Source organism: Eubalaena glacialis, chromosome 2, assembly GCF_028564815.1.
Source record: "Eubalaena glacialis isolate mEubGla1 chromosome 2, mEubGla1.1.hap2.+ XY, whole genome shotgun sequence".
Lineage (NCBI taxonomy): Eukaryota > Metazoa > Chordata > Mammalia > Artiodactyla > Balaenidae > Eubalaena > Eubalaena glacialis.
The window spans coordinates 110454394-110473645 of NC_083717.1; the positions used below are offsets into that span (position 1 = coordinate 110454394).

General features: G+C 51.1%; 1 protein-coding gene across 1 annotated transcript; it reads right to left on the reverse strand.

Moving 5' to 3' along the window:
- Positions 1 to 12935: 12935 nt before the first annotated feature.
- CHST14 (carbohydrate sulfotransferase 14) lies at positions 12936 to 15030 on the reverse strand. The gene has a single exon (XM_061182248.1). The coding sequence runs from the start codon at positions 14840 to 14842 to the stop codon at positions 13712 to 13714; it is 1131 nt and encodes a 376-aa protein (XP_061038231.1). The 5' UTR covers positions 14843 to 15030; the 3' UTR covers positions 12936 to 13711.
- Between the last annotated feature and the right edge of the window lie 4222 nt (positions 15031 to 19252).

Here is a 19252-nt window from a genome sequence, read left to right on the forward strand (position 1 = left end):
TTCAGCAATCCCACTTCTAGATATATATCCAAAATAATTTAAAACAGAATCTTGGGACTTCCCTGGTGGTCCAGGGGCTAAGACTCCGTGCTCCCAATGCAGGGGGCCTGGGTTCCATCCCTGGTCAGGGAACTAGATCCCACATGCCACAACTAAGAGTTCACACGCCGCAACTAAAGATCCTGCATGCCACAACTAAGACCTGACGCAGCCAAATAAACAAATAAATAAATATTTTTTAAAAAAATCAACAAAACCCCCCCAGAATCTTGAAGAGCTATTTGCACACCCACATCCATTTCAGTATTATTCACAATAACCAAAATGTGGAAGCAACCTAAATGTCCACCAATAGATGAACGGATAAACAAAATATGGTATATACATACTATGGAATATTATTCCACCTTACAAAAGAAGGAAATTCTGGCATATGCTACAACACAGCCTACCTTGAGGATATTATGTTATGTAAATAAGCCAACCACAAAAACACAAATGCTGCATGATTCCACTTATATGAGTTATCTAAAGTAGTCAAATTCATAGAAACAGAAAGTAGAATGGTGGTTACCAGGGGCTGGGGGGAAGGGAAACAGGGAGTAGTTTAATCAGCATAGTTTCAGTCATGCAAGATGAAAAAGCTGTAGAGATCTATTGTACAACAATGTGCATTTATTTGACAAGATTGTATTGTACACCTAAAAAATAAGAGGGTAAGTTTATGTTATGTGGTTTTTACCCACACACAAACAAAAAAAACGCCTTGTCTAGGAACTTCCTCGGATGCCGCTCTGAGTAATATTCCTCAAGCAGTATCCTCCAGCCAGGACCCGGGAGACTTATTTTCCAAGTTTCTTCTAGAAAAGGAATGTAAAACTGAGTTTTCTGGGTACTTCAAGAGCCAGAATGATGGAAGAGAAACCATCCTGACCTCAAGGAGTCAGGCAGGGCAGTACGGGGAGCTGTATTTGCAAGTATGGACACAACAGCCTAGAGTACACACTGGTGGGGTGGGGAGGAGTTGGTGCCGAGAGCAAGCTGCCCTGAGGAGGGGCAGAGCTGGGGCCAAGAGCCACTCTACAGACTGGTGTGCAGCCTGGAAGCAGAGGAAGGTCACCAGGACAACTGGAAAAGCCCCCGCAGCAGAGGAAAGGCAATGTGAACAGCTGGGACTCTTAGAGAGGGAGCCTTTAGTTCTGGGAATGACACTGCTAGAATGAATGGGACTCAAGAGTCCAACAAGGGCTACACACCATTTTAAAATGCCAACACTGGTAAATTGCTTGATATTTAATCCTCAAGAGGGTCAAAGTTAATCACCATTTTTGACTCCTTTGAGACAGACCTTAAAGTTGAACCCTTTGACACTTTGTAGGTTTTCAAATTTTTAGGTCTTACTACAGGGAAAAAAAAAAAAAAAAGTATATATATATATATATATATATATATACACACACACTTTTTTCTGTAGCATATATATACATATATATTATATATAATTTTTAAACTATGGCACTATAGAAAACATGACTTAAATGCCTTCCACAGTAGATTGGGAAAGGAGGAATATTTCATGTATACCAGATGCTCAGCCCGGCCTACCCCCTTGACTCCATGACAGGAGGGCACCCCCAGCTGCCACCCATGATTAGTGCTTACATCACGAGGAAGCCATATCTTGGGAAAGTCAAACTGTCCAAAGTCCTCACCAGAATAACACCATCCACACACTTCAGTCCTCACAATATGGGAAAGTGACTTTGGACAAATCAAGGAATCATACACTTGATATTTCTAGAAATTACTAGATAATTTGCTGTTTAATCCTGTATCTGGGAAGCCTTTGAAATAGAGTCACTCTAATACTTGAGACCCTAACTCAGTTATTCTTCAAAAGAAAAAGGGGTAAGCTAGAGAGGGAAACATGAAGAGTTACCAGTAAGTGCCGGAGCCCAGCATTTCCCACCCTTGAGGAACGTACCCCCCTTAAAGGAGAAGAAAAATTGCCCAGCTCTCTGGCTTCCACTTGTTACTCAAGTAAGTACAAAACCTGAAGCTGAGGAGACTGATGCTAATACTTATTATACTGCTGTAAAAAACAAAACAAAATTACAAGTTCAAACAAAATCGCAACTAAAAACCATTCAAATTAAAGTCATTAATTTTATGTGATAAATGATATTGTGTTGCTACACTGAATTCTGCCCACCTGACTATGGTGCCGACCGCAAGGACACAGGTTCTTTGAGTTCACCTTACTTCCTTCTACCAACTTCCACACCATTTTTTTTCTTTTTTCTTTTTTTTTGTACTATCATCAGGGAACAGTTCTGGTGGAGCTGCTTGCATCACCTCTGCTGTAAACGCAAACTTGGAAGCTGAGATGACATGGCAGTACTGGATTATAAGGTAGTCGTTCAAACCATCAGGAATGTTATACGATAATTCGTTTAGGTTAGCATCAAAGCTGAACATTCAAAATTAGAAGATGTCCCAGAATACATCCTTGGGTCTTAAATATTTTGACAAAAACTTCCAAAGCCTAAACCTGAGGCTCTTAACTTTTTTGTTTTTTCCCTTTGGTGATCTGGTGAAGCCTCAGAATAATATTTTGCATAAAAAATGATAGGATTGCAAAGGAAACCAATTATATTGAAATTTGGTTATCAACATATTAAAAAATGAAAATGTGGTATTGATATATGCTTCTTTATGAATATATTACTCATAGGATCTAGTGGCAGATCTGGTAACTCATAATTTCTAGGTGGTGAAAAATGTAATTGATAGTTTGTGATATCTTCAATAACAGTAAAGTGGTATTAAAAAGTGCTATATACACTACCAAATGTAAAATAGATAGCTAGTGGGAAGCAGCCGCATAGCACAGGGAGATCAGCTCGGTGTTTTGTGACCACCTAGAGGGGTGGGATAGGGAATATGGGAGGGAGATGAAAGAGGGAGGAGATATGGGGATATATGTATATGTATAGCTGATTCACTTTGTTATAAAGCAGAAACTAACACACCATTGTAAAGCAATTATACTCCAATAAAGATTTTTAAAAAATAAAATAAAATGAGACCTCTTGGAGAGTTAAAAAAAAAAGTGGTATTAAAAATATCTGTGATTTCTATAAATGACAAAGTCACCAATTTTACTAATATTTCATAAGACTATGAATTTATAATATTTTATATATTTCAGAAGAAGTTAGAGAAAATAAAGATGTAACTTTTCCCCAAGTTCTTGAATTCTGTCCACAGACCTCTAAGGGGTCCCAAGGACCCCAGACAAGGACCCTTACTCTAAATCTTACCCAAATAAAATGGTTAAAATTATGCACACGTATTCAAGATTCACTGCAGGCTTAGATGATTAAGGAGCTGCCCAGGTACATGGATTATCCATCTCTCTCCCTTCACAGAGCAACTGGCCGGGACCCAAACCCAGCAGACCTCTGAACCTCTGTGGCACCATACCATGAGAAGCTGGAGTGTCCTGGCATGATGTTCTTACCTGGATCTTCTCCTTTCACCCTCTTCTCTTCAAAGATTCACTGCAGGGTGAGATGTGTATCCTCCCCTTAGCTCTCAGGAACTCCTCCCTGGGAGGAGCCACACATTCTATAGTGCACTTGTGTGGCTCCCAAGTCAGGAGGAAAGGCCCTAAAGAGACTCTGCTAATCTCCTATGAGGAAGGGAGTAACCACACAGAGCACAAGGACCTCCTTAGTCGTTAGGCAACTGGTCAAGAGGAAGTAGGGCCAGGAGACCTCCTGAGCAAGAGACACCCAACCAGTCACGTGGTTGCCCTCTCTACCCACCCTCTGGCTGGGAAGGGCTGAAATGCCCTAGGATTGCTAGGCAACAGGAAAGAATTCACTGATGATGGTACCCAGAAGACTGTTACACCCTTGGTAGTTGGTGGCATGTGGTAAGTGTGTGTATGATGTGCCCCATCACTTCCCCTGGAGGTCTAGAAGTGGGCAGAAAAAGTCAAATTTCTAAAACAGCTTAAAGGGGCTTTTGGGGGTTCCAGCCAGGCTATGAAGGCTAGGGTTCACCACAGTATGTTGAAGGCGTCCCTCCCCTGGGGTGTCCCTCTTCTTCCCGTACTATTCTGACTTCCTGTCAAAATCTGCTCTCCATTCATGGTCAAGGTGCTAAAAGGGACTGGTAAACAAATCCATCATAAGAACCCAAGTGATAAGACTTCCCAGCTGCTCCCTGCAGTGTGGAGAATGAGCACAGACTGAAAACCAAGCTCTCTGCGTCAACCCCGGCTCAGCCTCTCAGTAGCTGTGTCGTGACAGCCCTCTCTGAGCCTCAGCCTCCATTTCTGTAAAATGGAGCAGTAAAATCCATCAGAGAGTCACTAGGAGCATCAAGCATGCAGGCCAACCTGAATCTAACCAGGAGGAGACCATCCGAAAATCCAAATTGAGGGACATTCTGCAAATGACTGATTCAAATGCTTCGAAATGTCAATGGCATGAAAGACCAAAGAGGGGGAAAAAAGGTGGGAGACTGTTTTAGATGAAAGCAGACTAAGAAGTCATGACAACTAAATACAGGGCATGATCCTTGATTTGGTTCAAAAAAGAAAAAGTCAAAAGGCATTATCCAGACAATTGGGAAAATTTGAATATGGATTTAATACTGTTGTATTAATGTAAAACGGCTTAGGTTTGATTGTGGTATTGGGTTACATAGCAGAATGCCCTTTTCCTTAGGAGATACATGCTGAAATATTTTGAGAGTGTAGTATTACGATGTCTGTAGTCTATCCTGAAATGATTCAGCAAAACTTATATACACAGAGAGACAAAGCAAATGTGGCAAAATGTGAAATGATGGATCTAGGTCTATGAGTGCTAACTGTACGAATTTTTACAACTTTTATGTAGGTTTGAACATTTTCAAAATAAAAGATAGGAGAAGAGGTATACAGACATCTCTTCACAGAGGGCCTGGCACAAGGAAATAGTTAATCAACTATGATTGTTTGACCTTTGCATCTACAAAGGGATGATTTCATAAACCAAAAGAATGACTATAGAAAATGGAATGACAGGCTCTGGCACGGGATGGTGGCAGGACTCCGTGTGCTGGGGCCTCCCTGCTCTGCCTGCCCCTCAGGGGGTGATGACAGTGTCCCTGACACAGAGCGAGAGCTCCTCCTCTCACCTCTGGGAGGAGGACATCCTGGCTGGCCCAGCCCAGGCCATCGGCTGTGTTCACAGCCTGGCCTTGAGACTTCTCTGTGGAAGGTAAGAGATTAGAGCTGGAAAGGACACTTTTAATCCCAGGCTTGATGGCTGCAGCCTCCCAGGTGAGGAACTTGGAGAGCAGACGGTACCTTTGTGAGAATGAGAAGCAGGTGCTCCTTCCTCTGGGAGACCCAGCCCGTGTCCAGGCACTGGCCGTCCAGTCGCACACAGCAGCCCTGATTAATCCCGTGTATGTAATATTAGCTTCCATTAATTGAATGCCAGGCATGTTCTGTGACTTATTTTGAAACCTCACAACTCTTCAGGAAAGATGTTATTTTGCTCATTTCAATTGTGGGGGGAAAAAGCTCAGAGGCTTGTTCGATTGGCCCAGCTAGTAAGTGTCTGAGCAAGAGAGCAAGTATCTGAATCTAGGACTACTGAGCTCTCATCCCACTGCCGCTCTCCAGCCTTCCGTTTGGGCAGAGTTTTATGCCATGCCGAACTCCTTTCCTCGTGTGGTCTGCAAGTCCCCATAACTCCACAAAGTAGAGAAGGTAACAAGTGAGGAAACTGAGAGAGAAGGGACTTGCTCCAGATCATCAGAGGCATGTGACACAGTCTGGAATGTAGGAATCGGGTCACTCTGTGTCCTTAAGGGACTCCCTCCCAAATAACCATTGGAGGCTGTGACCCACCTCCTCTGGAAGCCTAAATGGGTTAGGAACAAATGAACACGGCCCCCTTTCACCTCTGCTTTAGGGAAGCCATTTGACTGTCGAAAGTTCCTCCCTTTGGGGAATTCACATGGTCACGCTTTGACTCCCAGGCTCCTCTCTTGGTTTTACTTTTCATGACATCTGTCTCTCACCTATGTTCCTGCCAGTCTGGGTGGCACCTCTTCCCTCCTATATCTCAGCAAGCCCAGGACCTAGTCCTGCCTCAGCTGCTTCCTCCATCTCCCAAACCTGTGCTATTGCTTCCTTAGTGGAACATCTCTCCTTCCTTCCAGGCTTCTCCTTTTAAGAAGCAATATGCTAACCACCAGATAGATGTTCACTGTGATTCTTGATTTCTCTTCCTACAGAAGTTCTTTTTCCTCTATTCCCCTTGCTGCCCATCTATCCATCCATGTACTTCCTCATCCATCCATCCAACTACTTATCCATTTAGCCATTCATCCTTCCATTCATATATGTACACACACACACACACTTACTCACACATCTATCCATCCATCCATCCCTCCATCCATCCATCCATCCATTCATACATCCATGTATTCATCCATCTATGTATTCATCCATCTAATCATCTGACCTTCCACCTATTCAACCTTTATTGACCACCTACTACGTGCTACAAATACAAAGAGAAACAAAGTCTGGCCCTTGTCTTTGGGAAACTCCCGGCCTATAGGGCAGGGGTAGACAAGTATCACCATGGGTTGAAAGCTCTCCTAGAAGTATGTACTAGGGACCATGGGACTTCAGAGGAGGAAGGGGCTAACTGGCCAGTGGCTGAGAAAAGCCTCAGGCAGGGCCAGGCATCTGAGCTGTGACTCTGAGTCCCCTTCTTTGTTCTGTTCCTCCACTGTGCCCATCGTTCCCCCAGTCCTCCATCTATTCATTTTGTTATCTGTATGTGCTTGGGCTGAGGGCAGTCTCAGTGGAAAAAAATCGAAGACTCCTTCCCCAAAGTTGCACAGGTGCTGGCTTTTCCCTCCTGGCTTTCCTGCTTTAGTTAGGCCAGTCTTCCGTTTCATCTATCAGAGCAGGTCTCTTTTGATCGCTGGACACTTGCACCCAGGCAGCAGGAGACACCCCCCCCACCACCTTCCAGGGACGAGGTTGCCACTGAATCCAGCCGTTTCTGTAGAAGAGGCTCATTATAGCTCCTCTCACTGGGAGGCAGGGAGGGGTGTGTGTGTGAGGGAGGCATGCCTGGATTTCCAGGGATCAGCTGGCGCCCAGTTTGGCTTAGCTCCTCAACCGGAAAGCCTTGCCACATTCCCCCCACCCCTGCCTAGCCAAACCCACTGTTCTTGGGCCTTCCTCCAGGGAGCCTGTGGCCCTCAGCAGCACTCAGGGGTCAGCCTGAACCCCGGCTCCCATGGACTCCTCTGTTCTGATGGCCCCTCTGGCCACAGTGCCTGGACTCTTGGGACTCTGCTGGGGCTCTGGTGGGGGTCTCAGGGGCAGCTCAGCTCTCCAGGGCTGCAGACGGAGAAATGATCCAGTGGATACTTGATGGCTTCCTGCCCCCTGGGCTGCTGTGAGATTGAAACCTGGCTCCCTTTATCTGCAAACAGCCACTGAAGTAGTGGCGCAGCAGGTCTGGGGGCACTGCAGGGCCAGTGGTAGGAGTAATACAACAGGTTTCTCCTTCCTGAGCTCCTCAAGCCCCTCATGTCTTTCTGTCCCCCAAGCCCCACCCAAAGGCTGAGGCTGGCAAAGCTTTCCTGCTGGAGGGTTGAGGGGCAGAAGAAGACCTGGCGTGACCTTGGTCCTCCTTATCTCCTCACAATGGCACAATCAGGACTAATGCTGTGATTCTCCTTGTTTCTGTGGGGACTCCTGTGCAGAGGGGTCCGGGACCAGGCAGTATGAAGAGCTCAGCAGGGGGATTCCGCAGAACACCTGGTGCTCCTGGGCATGAAGATCCCTAGAAGCTCCCTTTAGGGGAATTTTGCTTCCCTCTCAGGCTGCCCCTGGCATTTAAGTCCAGCTGGATGATCATGTTGGGAGGAAGCCTAGACTGTATCCTCTGGGAAGTCTGGGGCTCCAGCAGCCAGACTCAATTTTTGGGTGAATCTGCTCTCAGCTGAAAGGATGTGAGCCTATGAGAGATGGGAGCTAAGCTAAGGTGATCATCAATATCCACCCAATTAATGACAGTGACACAAACCAAAGATAATCAAAACCTGCAGTGAGTTGGGTAAACTGCAAAGAAAACATCCTGAAAATTACAGTATGGGCATTTGGGCATGATGATGGCACATGTCTTCCAAAGCCTAAAAGAAAAGCAGGGCCAGCAGTCCTGCTATAAAGCCAAGGAATGGCCATGGGGAAGAGTTTAGTTCAAGATCCCCCAGACATCTAGAGGCTCTTGCTAGGCCAACAGCTGTTTTCTGTTTGTTGAAAAGGTCGTTATGCCAACAGAACCTATGGGGACCAGTGCCCGTAAGCTGGAGTAGCCAAATTGGGTCTGTGAGGCAGCCGGGGAGGTGCCCTGCTCACACCTCCTTTCAAGAGAACCTGCTGTGAGAAGTGTAATTGGCTGATAGTCCCCAGCCGTTGCACCTTTCAGTCTGCTTCAATGTTCATGTCCCCCCATTTCTGCCCAGTGGAGGACTCCTCCAATAGGCAAGCTTTGCCACTAGCCTTGCTGAGATTTTCCTAGAGCTGCACTGTAATCTGGGACTCTTCCAACCCAATTCTTCCTTCCCGCTCTCCTTTCACAAGTGTCAGGAGACACTTCCTGCCTATTCCTGCTCCCTTCCCCCTTTATCCTTCACAGCTGTTTTCTCCTATAAATCTCTTTTATTTTATTTTATTTTTGGCTGCGTTGGGTCTTCGTTGCTGCGCAGGGGCTTTCTCTAGTTGTGGCGAGCGGGGGCTACTCTTCGTTGTGGAGCACCACCTCTAGGCTGCATGGGCTTCAGTAGTTGTGGCACACGGGCTCAGTACTTGTGGCTCATGGGCTCTAGAGCTCAGGCTCAGTAGTTGTGGCGCACGGGCTTAGTTGCTCCGTAGCATGTGGGATCTTCCCGGACCAGGGCTTGAACCTGTGTCCCCTGCGCCACCAGGGAAGCCCCTCTCCTGTAAATCTCTTGCACGTCTAATTCTGCCTTGGCACCTGCTTCTTGGAAGACCCGAACTGAACATCTACTATATTCATGGTCTAGGGCTTCCCTGGTGGCACAGTGGTCGAGAATCCGCCTGCCAATGCAGGGGACACAGGTTCGATCCCTGGTCCGGGAAGATCCCACATGCCGCGGAGCAACGAAGCCCGTGAGCCACAACTACTGAGCCTGTGCTCTAGAGCCCGTGAGCCACAACTACTGAGCCCGCAAGCCGCAAATACTGAAGCCTGCGCACCTAGAGCCCGTGCTCCACAACGAGAGAAGCCACCGCAATAAGAAGCCCGCGCACTACAACAAAGAGTGGCCCCCGCTCGCCGCAACTAGAGAAAGCCAATGCGCAGCAACAAAGACCCAACACAGCCAAAAATAAATAAAAAAAAAAAAAAAAAAAAGAAACAGAAATACTATATTCATGGTCTGGATCTACTGGAAAGTAGATTCTCAGGGTGGGCAAATCTGGAGAATTTTATAATAGCTGGAGAGGTCTGTGGAGTGTTGGGAAAGAGGGTTGGAGAAGGATGCAAAAATTAGAGAAAATGAACACAATGCTTATCATCAAATGCAATGAGCTGGATAATTCGTGATGCATTCGACGGAGCTGGATCTTCACCTCAACGCCACCACCTCTTTGGGCAAGTCATTTAGGATTACTTTCTTCATCTATAAAATGGGAATACTTTTACTTACCTTGCTGGGTTGTTGTAAGAAGGAAGAGAATGATGCATGTAAAGTACTTCACAGCACGGCTGGCACAGGTGCTCTCAATTCAGAGTACCTATCGTTAATTCTTATTTCCCTTTAGGAAGAGAAAGAATGTCTTTCCTCGTGTTTGAAGCCAGGCAGGGACTCGTTCGATAAATAAAAGCACTGGATCCATCCTGGGAGGGGGCCCGCAGGCTTGGTCCCCTTTCAGCCTCTGGGAAAGGGGAGGGCTCTGTATTTGCCCAGAGGGCAGGTCAGCGACTCCACTTGGACCTTGTTGCTTCCTGCAGAGGGTCCGTGCGGTGGATGTGGGACAGAGGTGGGAGGGGGAAGGGGAGGGGAAAGGACCTTAGAATCTAAGGGGAGGTGGTCTCTGGGCAGTAGCTTCAGACACCATGAAAGATGGACCAGAAGTGGAGCCTGGAGGTGGAGTCAGGACCCAGACCTGGAGGGCCGGGCCCTTCTGGGCTCCTCCCCTCTCCTTGTTCATCACCCCCAGCTGAGAGAAGTTAAGCTGCTAGCCTCATCCCCCTTGCCCAGGAGGACTCAGTTGTATGGGGACTTCTTCTTCAGAGTCACCAGGCAGTGGCGTAGGGCTTGGCTCCATGTGGGGATGAGGGCAGACCCAGTGAAAGGGAGAATCCCAAGAAGACACAGCCCAGGCGTCTAGTCCCGAGAATGCCCTTGCCCCGCTCCTGGTGACCAAGAGCCTGTCACACACCCCCAGCTCTGGCCCGGGTGCCCAGTATAAGGCAAGCCCCACTAGGGCTAGCTGGACCCGCACAACTCTCTGCCACCTCCGTGGCAGCTTCTTTTAAGAAGTCCGTTTTCCTGAAAGGAAAGGTAGATGACAAATTAAGTTCCTCAGGGGCTGATTCGAGGGAGAAGAATGACAGTAGGTGGCAGTTCACCTCAGGAGGCCCTCTCCCTCTTATCTCAGACCTTCCTCCCCACACCACAGATGTCTGGTTCTGGCTGTCAGGATGCTCTGTGGCCTGGCACCCTTTTCCGCCTGGCAGAGAGTAGCCAAGAAGCTAACCACATCAAGGACTTAATCTGTCTCCCACTCCTCCAGGGCAGGGACTGGTAAATGTCAGCTGAGCTGAATTGGGTTCTCTGCAAATGAAGGAATGAAAGAACTACAGAGGGAGAATGTGTGCAAACACCCCTAAATCCACCCCCATTCACCCTTCTCACCCTTCATCTCCTTAACCTTCCCATCCCCTCTTCTCTCTCCCCCCACCTTCCATAATCTCTCTCTCTCTCTCTCTCTCTCTCCTCTCTCTCTCTTGGTCACTCTCCACACCCCCCCCATCCCCATAATTTGGGAGGCGCATGGACCTGGGTTGCACCTGCTCCCATAATTGGGAGGCACACAGACCTGGGTGGGACTTCGGGCAGGATACTTAACTCTCTCTGTGCCAGTTTCCACGTCTGTAAAACAGGATAGCACCTGTGGAACCGGGCTGTTGTGAGGTTGAAAGGAGATGAAGCAGACACAGCAGCTGGGCTCCAGGCTGCAGGGCCTTGGGAGGGGGACTGAGTAGCTGCTATGGGTCCGGAGTGGCAGTTCCCAGCCAAGGAGGAAGAAGCTGGGGGTGGGAGGCTCCTGAGGGGCCAGAAGCTAAGAGAAGATCTGACTGGTTAGCAGAGGAAGTGGGTCATGGGTCAGAGGAAGTGGGTCATGGGTCAGAGGAGCCCTGCCCAGAGGCAGCTCCGGTCTCCAATGCTGGGTGGACGCAGTGTCCTGGCTTCTCCCTTGTCCCCACAGGTCTCTGAGGGATCAGGTGTTCAACTAGCACTTCAGAGAACATCTATTGAGCCAGCTGCTGGGATGGGCCCTTTAACTCATTTTGTCTTCATTGTCACAGCGATCTACATAAGATAGGCATTATTATTCCCACGATACAGAGGAACACATGGAGGCTCCGAGAGATAGGCAGCTGGTGAGGAGTAGAGGTGGGACTTGATCGGTCCAGATGACTCCAAGCACAGTGCCGTCTGTCCTGCAGCAAGATGTACACCTTGGTTCTGTTGGGTCATCGACCTCCTGCCAGCCCCTTGGGCTAGGTTCTGGGAATGTCACGTGAACAGGACAGACACGGTCTCAACTTCTCACAATTCACATGCTTGGTGGGAGAGACTGACAAGTAACTGGACAGATACAGCAGCGCATGGTAGGTGCTATCTGAGGTGAAATCCCCAGGGCCAAATGTGAAATCCCAGGACCTGAGGATCAGGTCCTGTACAGGGGATCAGTTAAGGCCCCCTGGGGAGTCATGGCAGAGAAACACGAGTGCCTGTAGGAGCCCCCTCCCCCAAATTTGGGGAATATGGTTGGTTTACTCCTCCAAGGTCAGGCCAATAGCAAGGCTAGGTATAAGTGACATTGGCAAGGAGGCTCTTCCCGCCTCCGTCCCTCACCCCCTTGGGCACCACTTCTCACCACAGCCCCAGGTCCCTGAAGTACAGCAGTTCCCACTGGGGATGTGTGAAATAGGACTAACAGAGAAAAGCCAGCTCTGACCTTGAATCTCTCCCATGGGCATGGCTGGCCCAGCCTCCTATTCTCCATCCCCTGGTGGGTCTGGGATCTCTGGAGAGCAGTGCGGAACGGGTCACACTGAGGCCTGTCCTCTACTACCCTGACTGTATTCCTCCCACATTGCCCACAACTTCCTCTGAATCTAAGTCAGCAAAAGCCCGCCCCTCACTCAACCTCCTTGCCTTCCTTATAATTCTCAATGCCAGGAATAACCTCCCCTTGTTCACACAATGATTCCCCTTTTCATCTGAGGGCCTCCTCAGTCAAGAAGTATTCCTGCCTAGAAGGAATATCTCTTACTTAGCTTCAGGGAATAATCGTGTAGACGTGCTCTAGACCTGGAGCCATTCCTAACGGGGCTTGCCGTTTGGTGGCATCCCAGAAGCTGAGTCAGTGATCCGGTATGGCTTATGGGAAGCTCCCAAAGGCTCCATGGTATGACGATGGCCCACTGCACTAGCCCTAGCAAGTTACAGCTTGTCTTACTTTCTCTACCTTCAAGCTCCCTCTCCTGACCTGGGGAAAGAGACATCAGGGGGACTTGGTGGACACACAGGAGCTCAGAGGGAGAATCAGAGATGTTGACTTTGTATACAAAATGGCTTTATTAAAAATTCAGCTATTAGGAAAACAAAGCCTTCTCAAAGGTTCTATCAAAAAGTACAAATTTTAAATAAATGCATCAGAAAAGTGGCAGCCAGATACACAAGCCACAGTCACAATCCTGGGGGACGGGAGAGAGTGCCCAGAGTCCCAAGAAGAGGCTGGGCACAGGGGTCTTTGGATGCTGCAGGGCCAGGTCCTGGAAGGGCCCTTTCAGTTTTCCTTTCCTTGGAAAAAAGGGAAAGAACCTGGCAAGTGTAGGAAATTCTAAGTCTGAAGCGGAAAGATACAAAAGTCATTTATAAGGCACGACTGCTGACTCCAGCCCTGAGGCACATGGAGTGGATGAATGGGTGATCAGATCCACAGGGCCCCCCCGCTGTGGTCATCTCCTGATTGGTGCCTCCTCTGGGTTTGGCTACAGGTTAAGTTAAGGTGGCTCAAGTGGACTGCACAATCCCTGCAGGCAGGGCCGTGGAGCCAGTCTTGAGAAGAGATGTGTTGCTACACTAGCAAACTGGTATCTAGCCCTACCAGGGCAAGAAGGATCACACTGGCTCCCAAGAAATCCCCCTATGGAGAGCACCAGGCCACCTGTCCAACCCTGGCCTCTGAATCACTGTGTGCACCCACCCTGGATGAGGAACTTCCAAGGGCAATTCTTTCCACCTAGGCATCTGGAGAAGCCCCAGGCCCCAGAGCCAGGGTTTCTTTGTATGGCAACACAGAAGGGGGCACTGTCAAAACCAGTCCCCAACAACTGCTGGCTCACACCCATGGTCACTTATGACAGGCCTCCCTGGTGACGTTAGGCAGTGGGTAGGCAAAGAGGGAGAAGTCCAGGATATACTTAGGCAGCACGTCCTGCAGCAGGGCCCGTGGGGCACTGCACAGGTGGTAGTGCAGGCTTTCGGGGCTGGCCGGCCGGTACCAGGCCTGGCGAGCTGGGAATCGGACATGGGGCGGTGCCCGCACCCACTCCAGCACCTGGTTGGCATCTGCCTCCAGTCTCTCATAGGAGCCCACAAAGTCGTAGCGCACGGCACAAGGCTGGCACAAGTGGTACACGGGCATCCAATGCTCGTTCATGCGCTCAGGGTCCTCGTCCACCAGGTATCTCAGGAACTCAGGGAAGGTGACATCGTCCCCCGCAGGGCTGGGCCCCGCTCCAGCCCTGTACCGCCTCACTATCTCAGCCCCATAGCGCTGCTGGTACTCTCGGATCTCGCCAAACTTGTTGCGGTAAGCAGAGAGAAGGCGTTCCAAGGGGTCCCGCACAAACAGGAACTTGAAGTAATGCTGCAGGCGGTAGCGAATCTCATCAGGCCTTAGGTCTGCCAGGAACACCAGGTCGCTGCGGTGGTCCATCTTCAGGCGAACGTCCACGTTGTCCAGGACGCCCGCCAGCACCTTCAGCACCCGCTTCCAGTTCGAGCAGGCCACCTTGGGCACGTAGCAGTAGAGGAAGCGGTAGCGGTCATTCACGAGGATGTGGCGCAGCAGGGTGCGCCGCTGCCCCACCGGCAAGTCCCAGGGGTCCCGGGGCATGCCTGGTTGTCCGCACACTGCCCGCAAGGTCCGGTTACGGACGTCCTGTCTCACCTGTAAGTCCGAGTCCCCCGCATCCAGGGACAGCCTCCCAGGCCTGGGGACCGTCCCACGCCAGACCGCGTCCTCGCGGTTGGGAGGGTGCAGGGGAAGGGGCTTCATCTCGGCCAGGATGCCACGCTCGATCATAAGCAGCAGCCCGCTGGAGGCCACGATAACCGCGAACATCAGCATGGACGGCAGCAGCAAGGGCGGCCCGCCCAGCCCGGCCCGGGCCCTGACCAGGGGGGCCCGCCTCAGCGCCCGGCCCAGGGGCTCGGCGCCATTTGGGGCCGCCAGCGGGGTCAGCGGGCGGGGGAACATCGTGCTCCCGGGGCGGGGGCCCGCGCGGGTCCGGCCGATCCGAAGGCTGCCCGGGAGGCGGGCTCGGGCTGGGGGCGGGCCCGAGGGCTTGGGCCCGCGGAGCCGGGAGGGGGTAGGGGAGCGGAGCGCTGGCGGGAGGCCCCGGCGCGCGCGGGGGTGGCCGACTCCCGGGCTGCGGCGCCGGAGCGGGCGGGCGCGGCGAGGGACCTGGGCCGGATGTCCCGCCCGGCCGCTCTCCGCCCCCGGCCCCGCCGTGACACAGGCGCGGGGGCGGGCCCAGGCCGGGGGCGTGGAGAGGGGCGGACGCCCCTGCAGCGAGTGGGCTGGGAGGGCGCGTGCGGACCCCCACCCTGGAGAGGGCGCCTGAGCCAGGGCCGTCCTGGTCTTCCGGGCTTCGGGTTCAAAAGCTGCCGAGGCCCTGAAGGCAGGAAAGACCCAGGCCGCAGTTCCCTCTCCCGTGCAGCGCGTGCCCTCAGGGAGCTGGAAGGAGAGGACCTGCACGCAACGCCCTGCCGCACACTCTGGCCCGGCCGAGCCCTTACTCCAACAGCGGGTCTGGAGGCAAGGGGCTTCCGCAGTGCTCTCCACCGACTCCCAAATTTGAGTCCCAAATTTCTGGAGGTCTTAATTGCTGGAAGCAGAGTCCCCAGTGTGCTCCCCCTACCCGCCGTGTCCTGGCCACTCCAACAAAGAGGAACTAGATGGTCAGGCACTGACAATGGCTCAGCTCTATGGTGACCCTTAGATTTAAGACAGTACCTAGTGGTTACAGTGTTTATCCACTGGCGAATGCTGAAATGTCTGGAAATGGAATCTTCTCTCCTCTGTCTTCCCTCTTCCAGACCTGAAGAGGTGGGACACTCTCTGGTGAGGGGCCAGTGACAAGTTGGTGCCTCGTGACCACTGGTGTGGTCAGCACACATTTTGAAGGGTGAGGAGCTGGGGGCACAGAGCAGCAGCCTCCTTGCCTGGAGTCAGACGTGCCCAGGGGCACCGGGCTGGCCCCGTGGACTAGAGGCAGACATGGGGAATGCCTGGGAAGTCAGGAGCCAGCCTTTACTGATCTGAACTGGGCACCTAGCTAAGTATCCAGACTTCACCCTGTTACATGTGGGGAGCCCGTGAGGCTCTGAAACAGAGTGTCCACATTATTGAGGCAGGTGTCATCTGTTGTATTCATTACCTTCTTTAGTGGTCACAGCCACCCGGGGTGGTAGGTACTATGCGCATCCCCGCTGCACAGCTGAGGAAACAGGCTCAGAGAAGCTGAGACTCTGTGTGGGTTGGTCTGATTCTAAATCCTAAATTCCTAATCACGATCCTTCAGAGATGAATGGAGCACAAACACGGAGGGAGAAAGCAGCTGACCCCAGAACACACTGTACTGAGGGGGTGATGGAACAGGAGAAGATGCCACAGGCTTTTAGTGAGAATGGAGTTACCACTGATAAGAGGAATTCAGAGGATGAGGACTCCTGAAGGATGAGATGAAGCTAAAAGACGCACGCATGGCCCGCCCAATCCTAGCAGTGTGAGCACAGCAGATGCGCAAGGGTAAAGAATGGGAAACCTGGTGGCCTTCCAGCTCCTCAGGATAGGCTCCCTACTCACTGTCTGAATGCTGGGGTGCATCTCAGGATGCACCATTCACTGATTTAGAAGTCTGCATCAGGGTTTAGCCCTCACTGGGCTGGAAGCCCTTGCTTCCAATAGCACTGAAGGTAGATTTCTGGTTGTGGGATTATTTCTACTGAAATCTTTTATTTCTTTTCTTTTAAACGGTAAATATGTCTTCTACACTAGGAGAGGAAAAAACTTTGAGAAAGATTTTGGTAACTGCGTCACATGTGCTCATTTCTCTGAGCAGTTTTCTGTGTTAGCAGTCACAGTGAGGCAGTCTGAATACAGGAATAGCCACTTACTCTGGGGGAGTCCTTAGACAAAGTACTGGTCTCCACACCAGTTTCTCGTCTGTAAAATGATGGGATACTGCCCATCTCAAGGGACTCTTGTGGGCAGCACACTGATGGCAGTGCTGCAGTATGTCCACAATGGTGTCTGTGCCACTAACAAGCTCTATGGAAGTGCAGCTGCCCAGATGTCCTTACAAAATGCAGGAGCGGGTTGAGCAGCATATCTGCCTCCTAGGAACCCCGACAGCCTTAGGTCCACCCCACCTTGAACACAGTCAACACTGAGGCTTTGGGGCTAGGGCTAGGTTGACTGAACCAAGCGTCCAGGCGGTCTGAGCCCTCGGCCTCATGATGTAGCCTTCATTTCCTCAGCAAGGAGTGCCAGTTGCAAGATACCAAGGCCCTCGAACAGTTTCTGCTGGCCATTTCTCCAGGGGCATGATCCAAGGTGATGAGGCGGTATCTTCACCATGCAACCACTTGGAGACCAGTTCCCAAGGATTTCACTCAGCCCACCACGATGCGAAGAAGTCACCTCCAAGTTCCCATTTCCTCTGTCTCCTCTCCTCCCGCTGTTTCCCCGCACATTCCTGTGCTCTTTGCTTACTGACCTCAGTGAGCCCCTGCACTGCAATGGTTAAGGGTGGTGAGCCCCTCTGCACCCACACACAAAAAGATGACACGACACACAGGAAATGGTCCTTTTCTAAATCAATACAATTTCTCAAATTTATTTTTTTTTTCTTAAAGAAGTACTTCTAATCTCTGTCAAAAGGGAGGTGAGGAAAGGTCCTCCCTCCCTTGTAAACACTGAAATACAGATCTGAGAAACCAGGGTCGACACACACAAAAAGTGCATTTTACAAAATATCAACTAAAATATATTTTACATGAATTATGCTTCCATTGAAATTCTACCAGCTGCATTTTCAGGTTCGAAAAAATATTTCCACATCTAAGAGATTTCAAAAGCATTTAAGTTGTGGGCAGCGGACCCTGCCTCCTGGGAGACGAGGGGCCTGATCTCCTGCTGGGTGAGGCTGGGCTCCTTGGCAGCAAGGGCCCAGCGCCCTGGGAAAGAGCAGGCTCCAAGGCTGGGTCTCCAGAGCCGCCACGGCCCCACCCCACGGCCACCCTGCCAACCTCTCTTACTGCCCCGCCCTCCTGGACTGATGATGCCTTCCTCCAAACAGTTTATTTAATACAAGGGGACCCAAGTTCCTTCCCTTCAGGTTTGGGGTTGGGCTTCCCATATGTAAATTCACCTCTGAATGGTCCAGGCCTCACCCAGCCCAATAACCAATCAGGAGCAGCCATCTGCTCAGGGACAGCACAGGGCTGGGGGATCGCTGGGAGTGCCCTCAGGATTCGCTTCCACCTCCCGCCCAACTGTCCTCACCCAGTGCCACCTCCTCAGCCTGCAGGGTCCGTGTCTGCCCCTCCCTAGGGGAGGGGGACCCAGTGCTGCCCTCCTTGGCTCCTGTCCCCAGGGTTGTGGCCTGTGGAATCACTCACGAGCATGTGCCCAGCGCCGGGCCCAAGCCACACTCCCTCTCCCCACCAGGCTCCTCTTTGGTACAAATAGGAAAGAACGAGACTGCTCCAGCCGCCACACGGAGTGCCCCAGGGCCAGGGCCTAGTTCTGGCAAGGATAGCAGGGGGCTGAGTCTCCTAATCTACTCTGGGGAGCAGCATGAGGTGAGAACAGGGCCCCTGGGCAACAGGAACAAACTGAAAATGCAGGTCCTTAGCTCCTAGAGTGAGTGGCTGCAGCTCAGCAGGTCTGTGGACTGATACAGTGTTGATTCTCGCTGGGATGTAAATTAGTGCAATCTACAAAAGACTAGGGTAAGAGGTGGCAGGGCAAGGGGAGCCACAGCACTCCTTTGGTTTGATTTCAGGTGGGTGTGGCTTGAAAAGTCATGTGTGAAGTTCTGCAAGAGGTTTCCTAAACCTCCAAGTGTAAGGCAAGAGGAAAAGTCTTCAATAAATCAGGTAGCAATTTTCCTTGCCCCCTGCCCCTACCCCCTCCCAGCTCCCTTCTGCTCTCCCAGACATGACAAACCCCATGTTGATCAGTTAATTTCTGGGAGCCCAGACCTGCTGGGTGGCCTTCACCAGGAGGGGGACAGGAAGCTGACTCCCACAAGGGGGCCACACCCATGACTGTGAGGGCTGGTAACTTGTCCCAGCACCAGGGGCTGCTGCAGGGGCAAAGGAGGAATGCCAGAGAAAGGCCCCAAGTCCAGGAAGAGAAAGTCAATGCTCTGGGAGCCAGACTTTGGCTCCCTAGGCCTCAAAGGAATGAGCTCGGAGCTGTGCTAGAATCTGGGAGAGCCTGGTCCCAGGCTAATGGGGAAGCAGCGGGTCACAGTGGGTGAGGTAAAGCTGGCTCCCACTCCCCCCTGAAGGGCCCAGGGGAGGATAAAGAAGGGCCTGGTTCCTGAAGGACCTTCCCCCAACCCCCCCAGGGGCCATGCCCCTGAGGCTTCGCCCA

Excerpts from the sequence above, each read along its gene's own strand:
- CHST14 (XM_061182248.1), bottom strand. The coding sequence starts at position 14,842 with ATGTTCCCCCGCCCGCTGACCCCGCTGGCGGCCCCAAATGGCGCCGAG.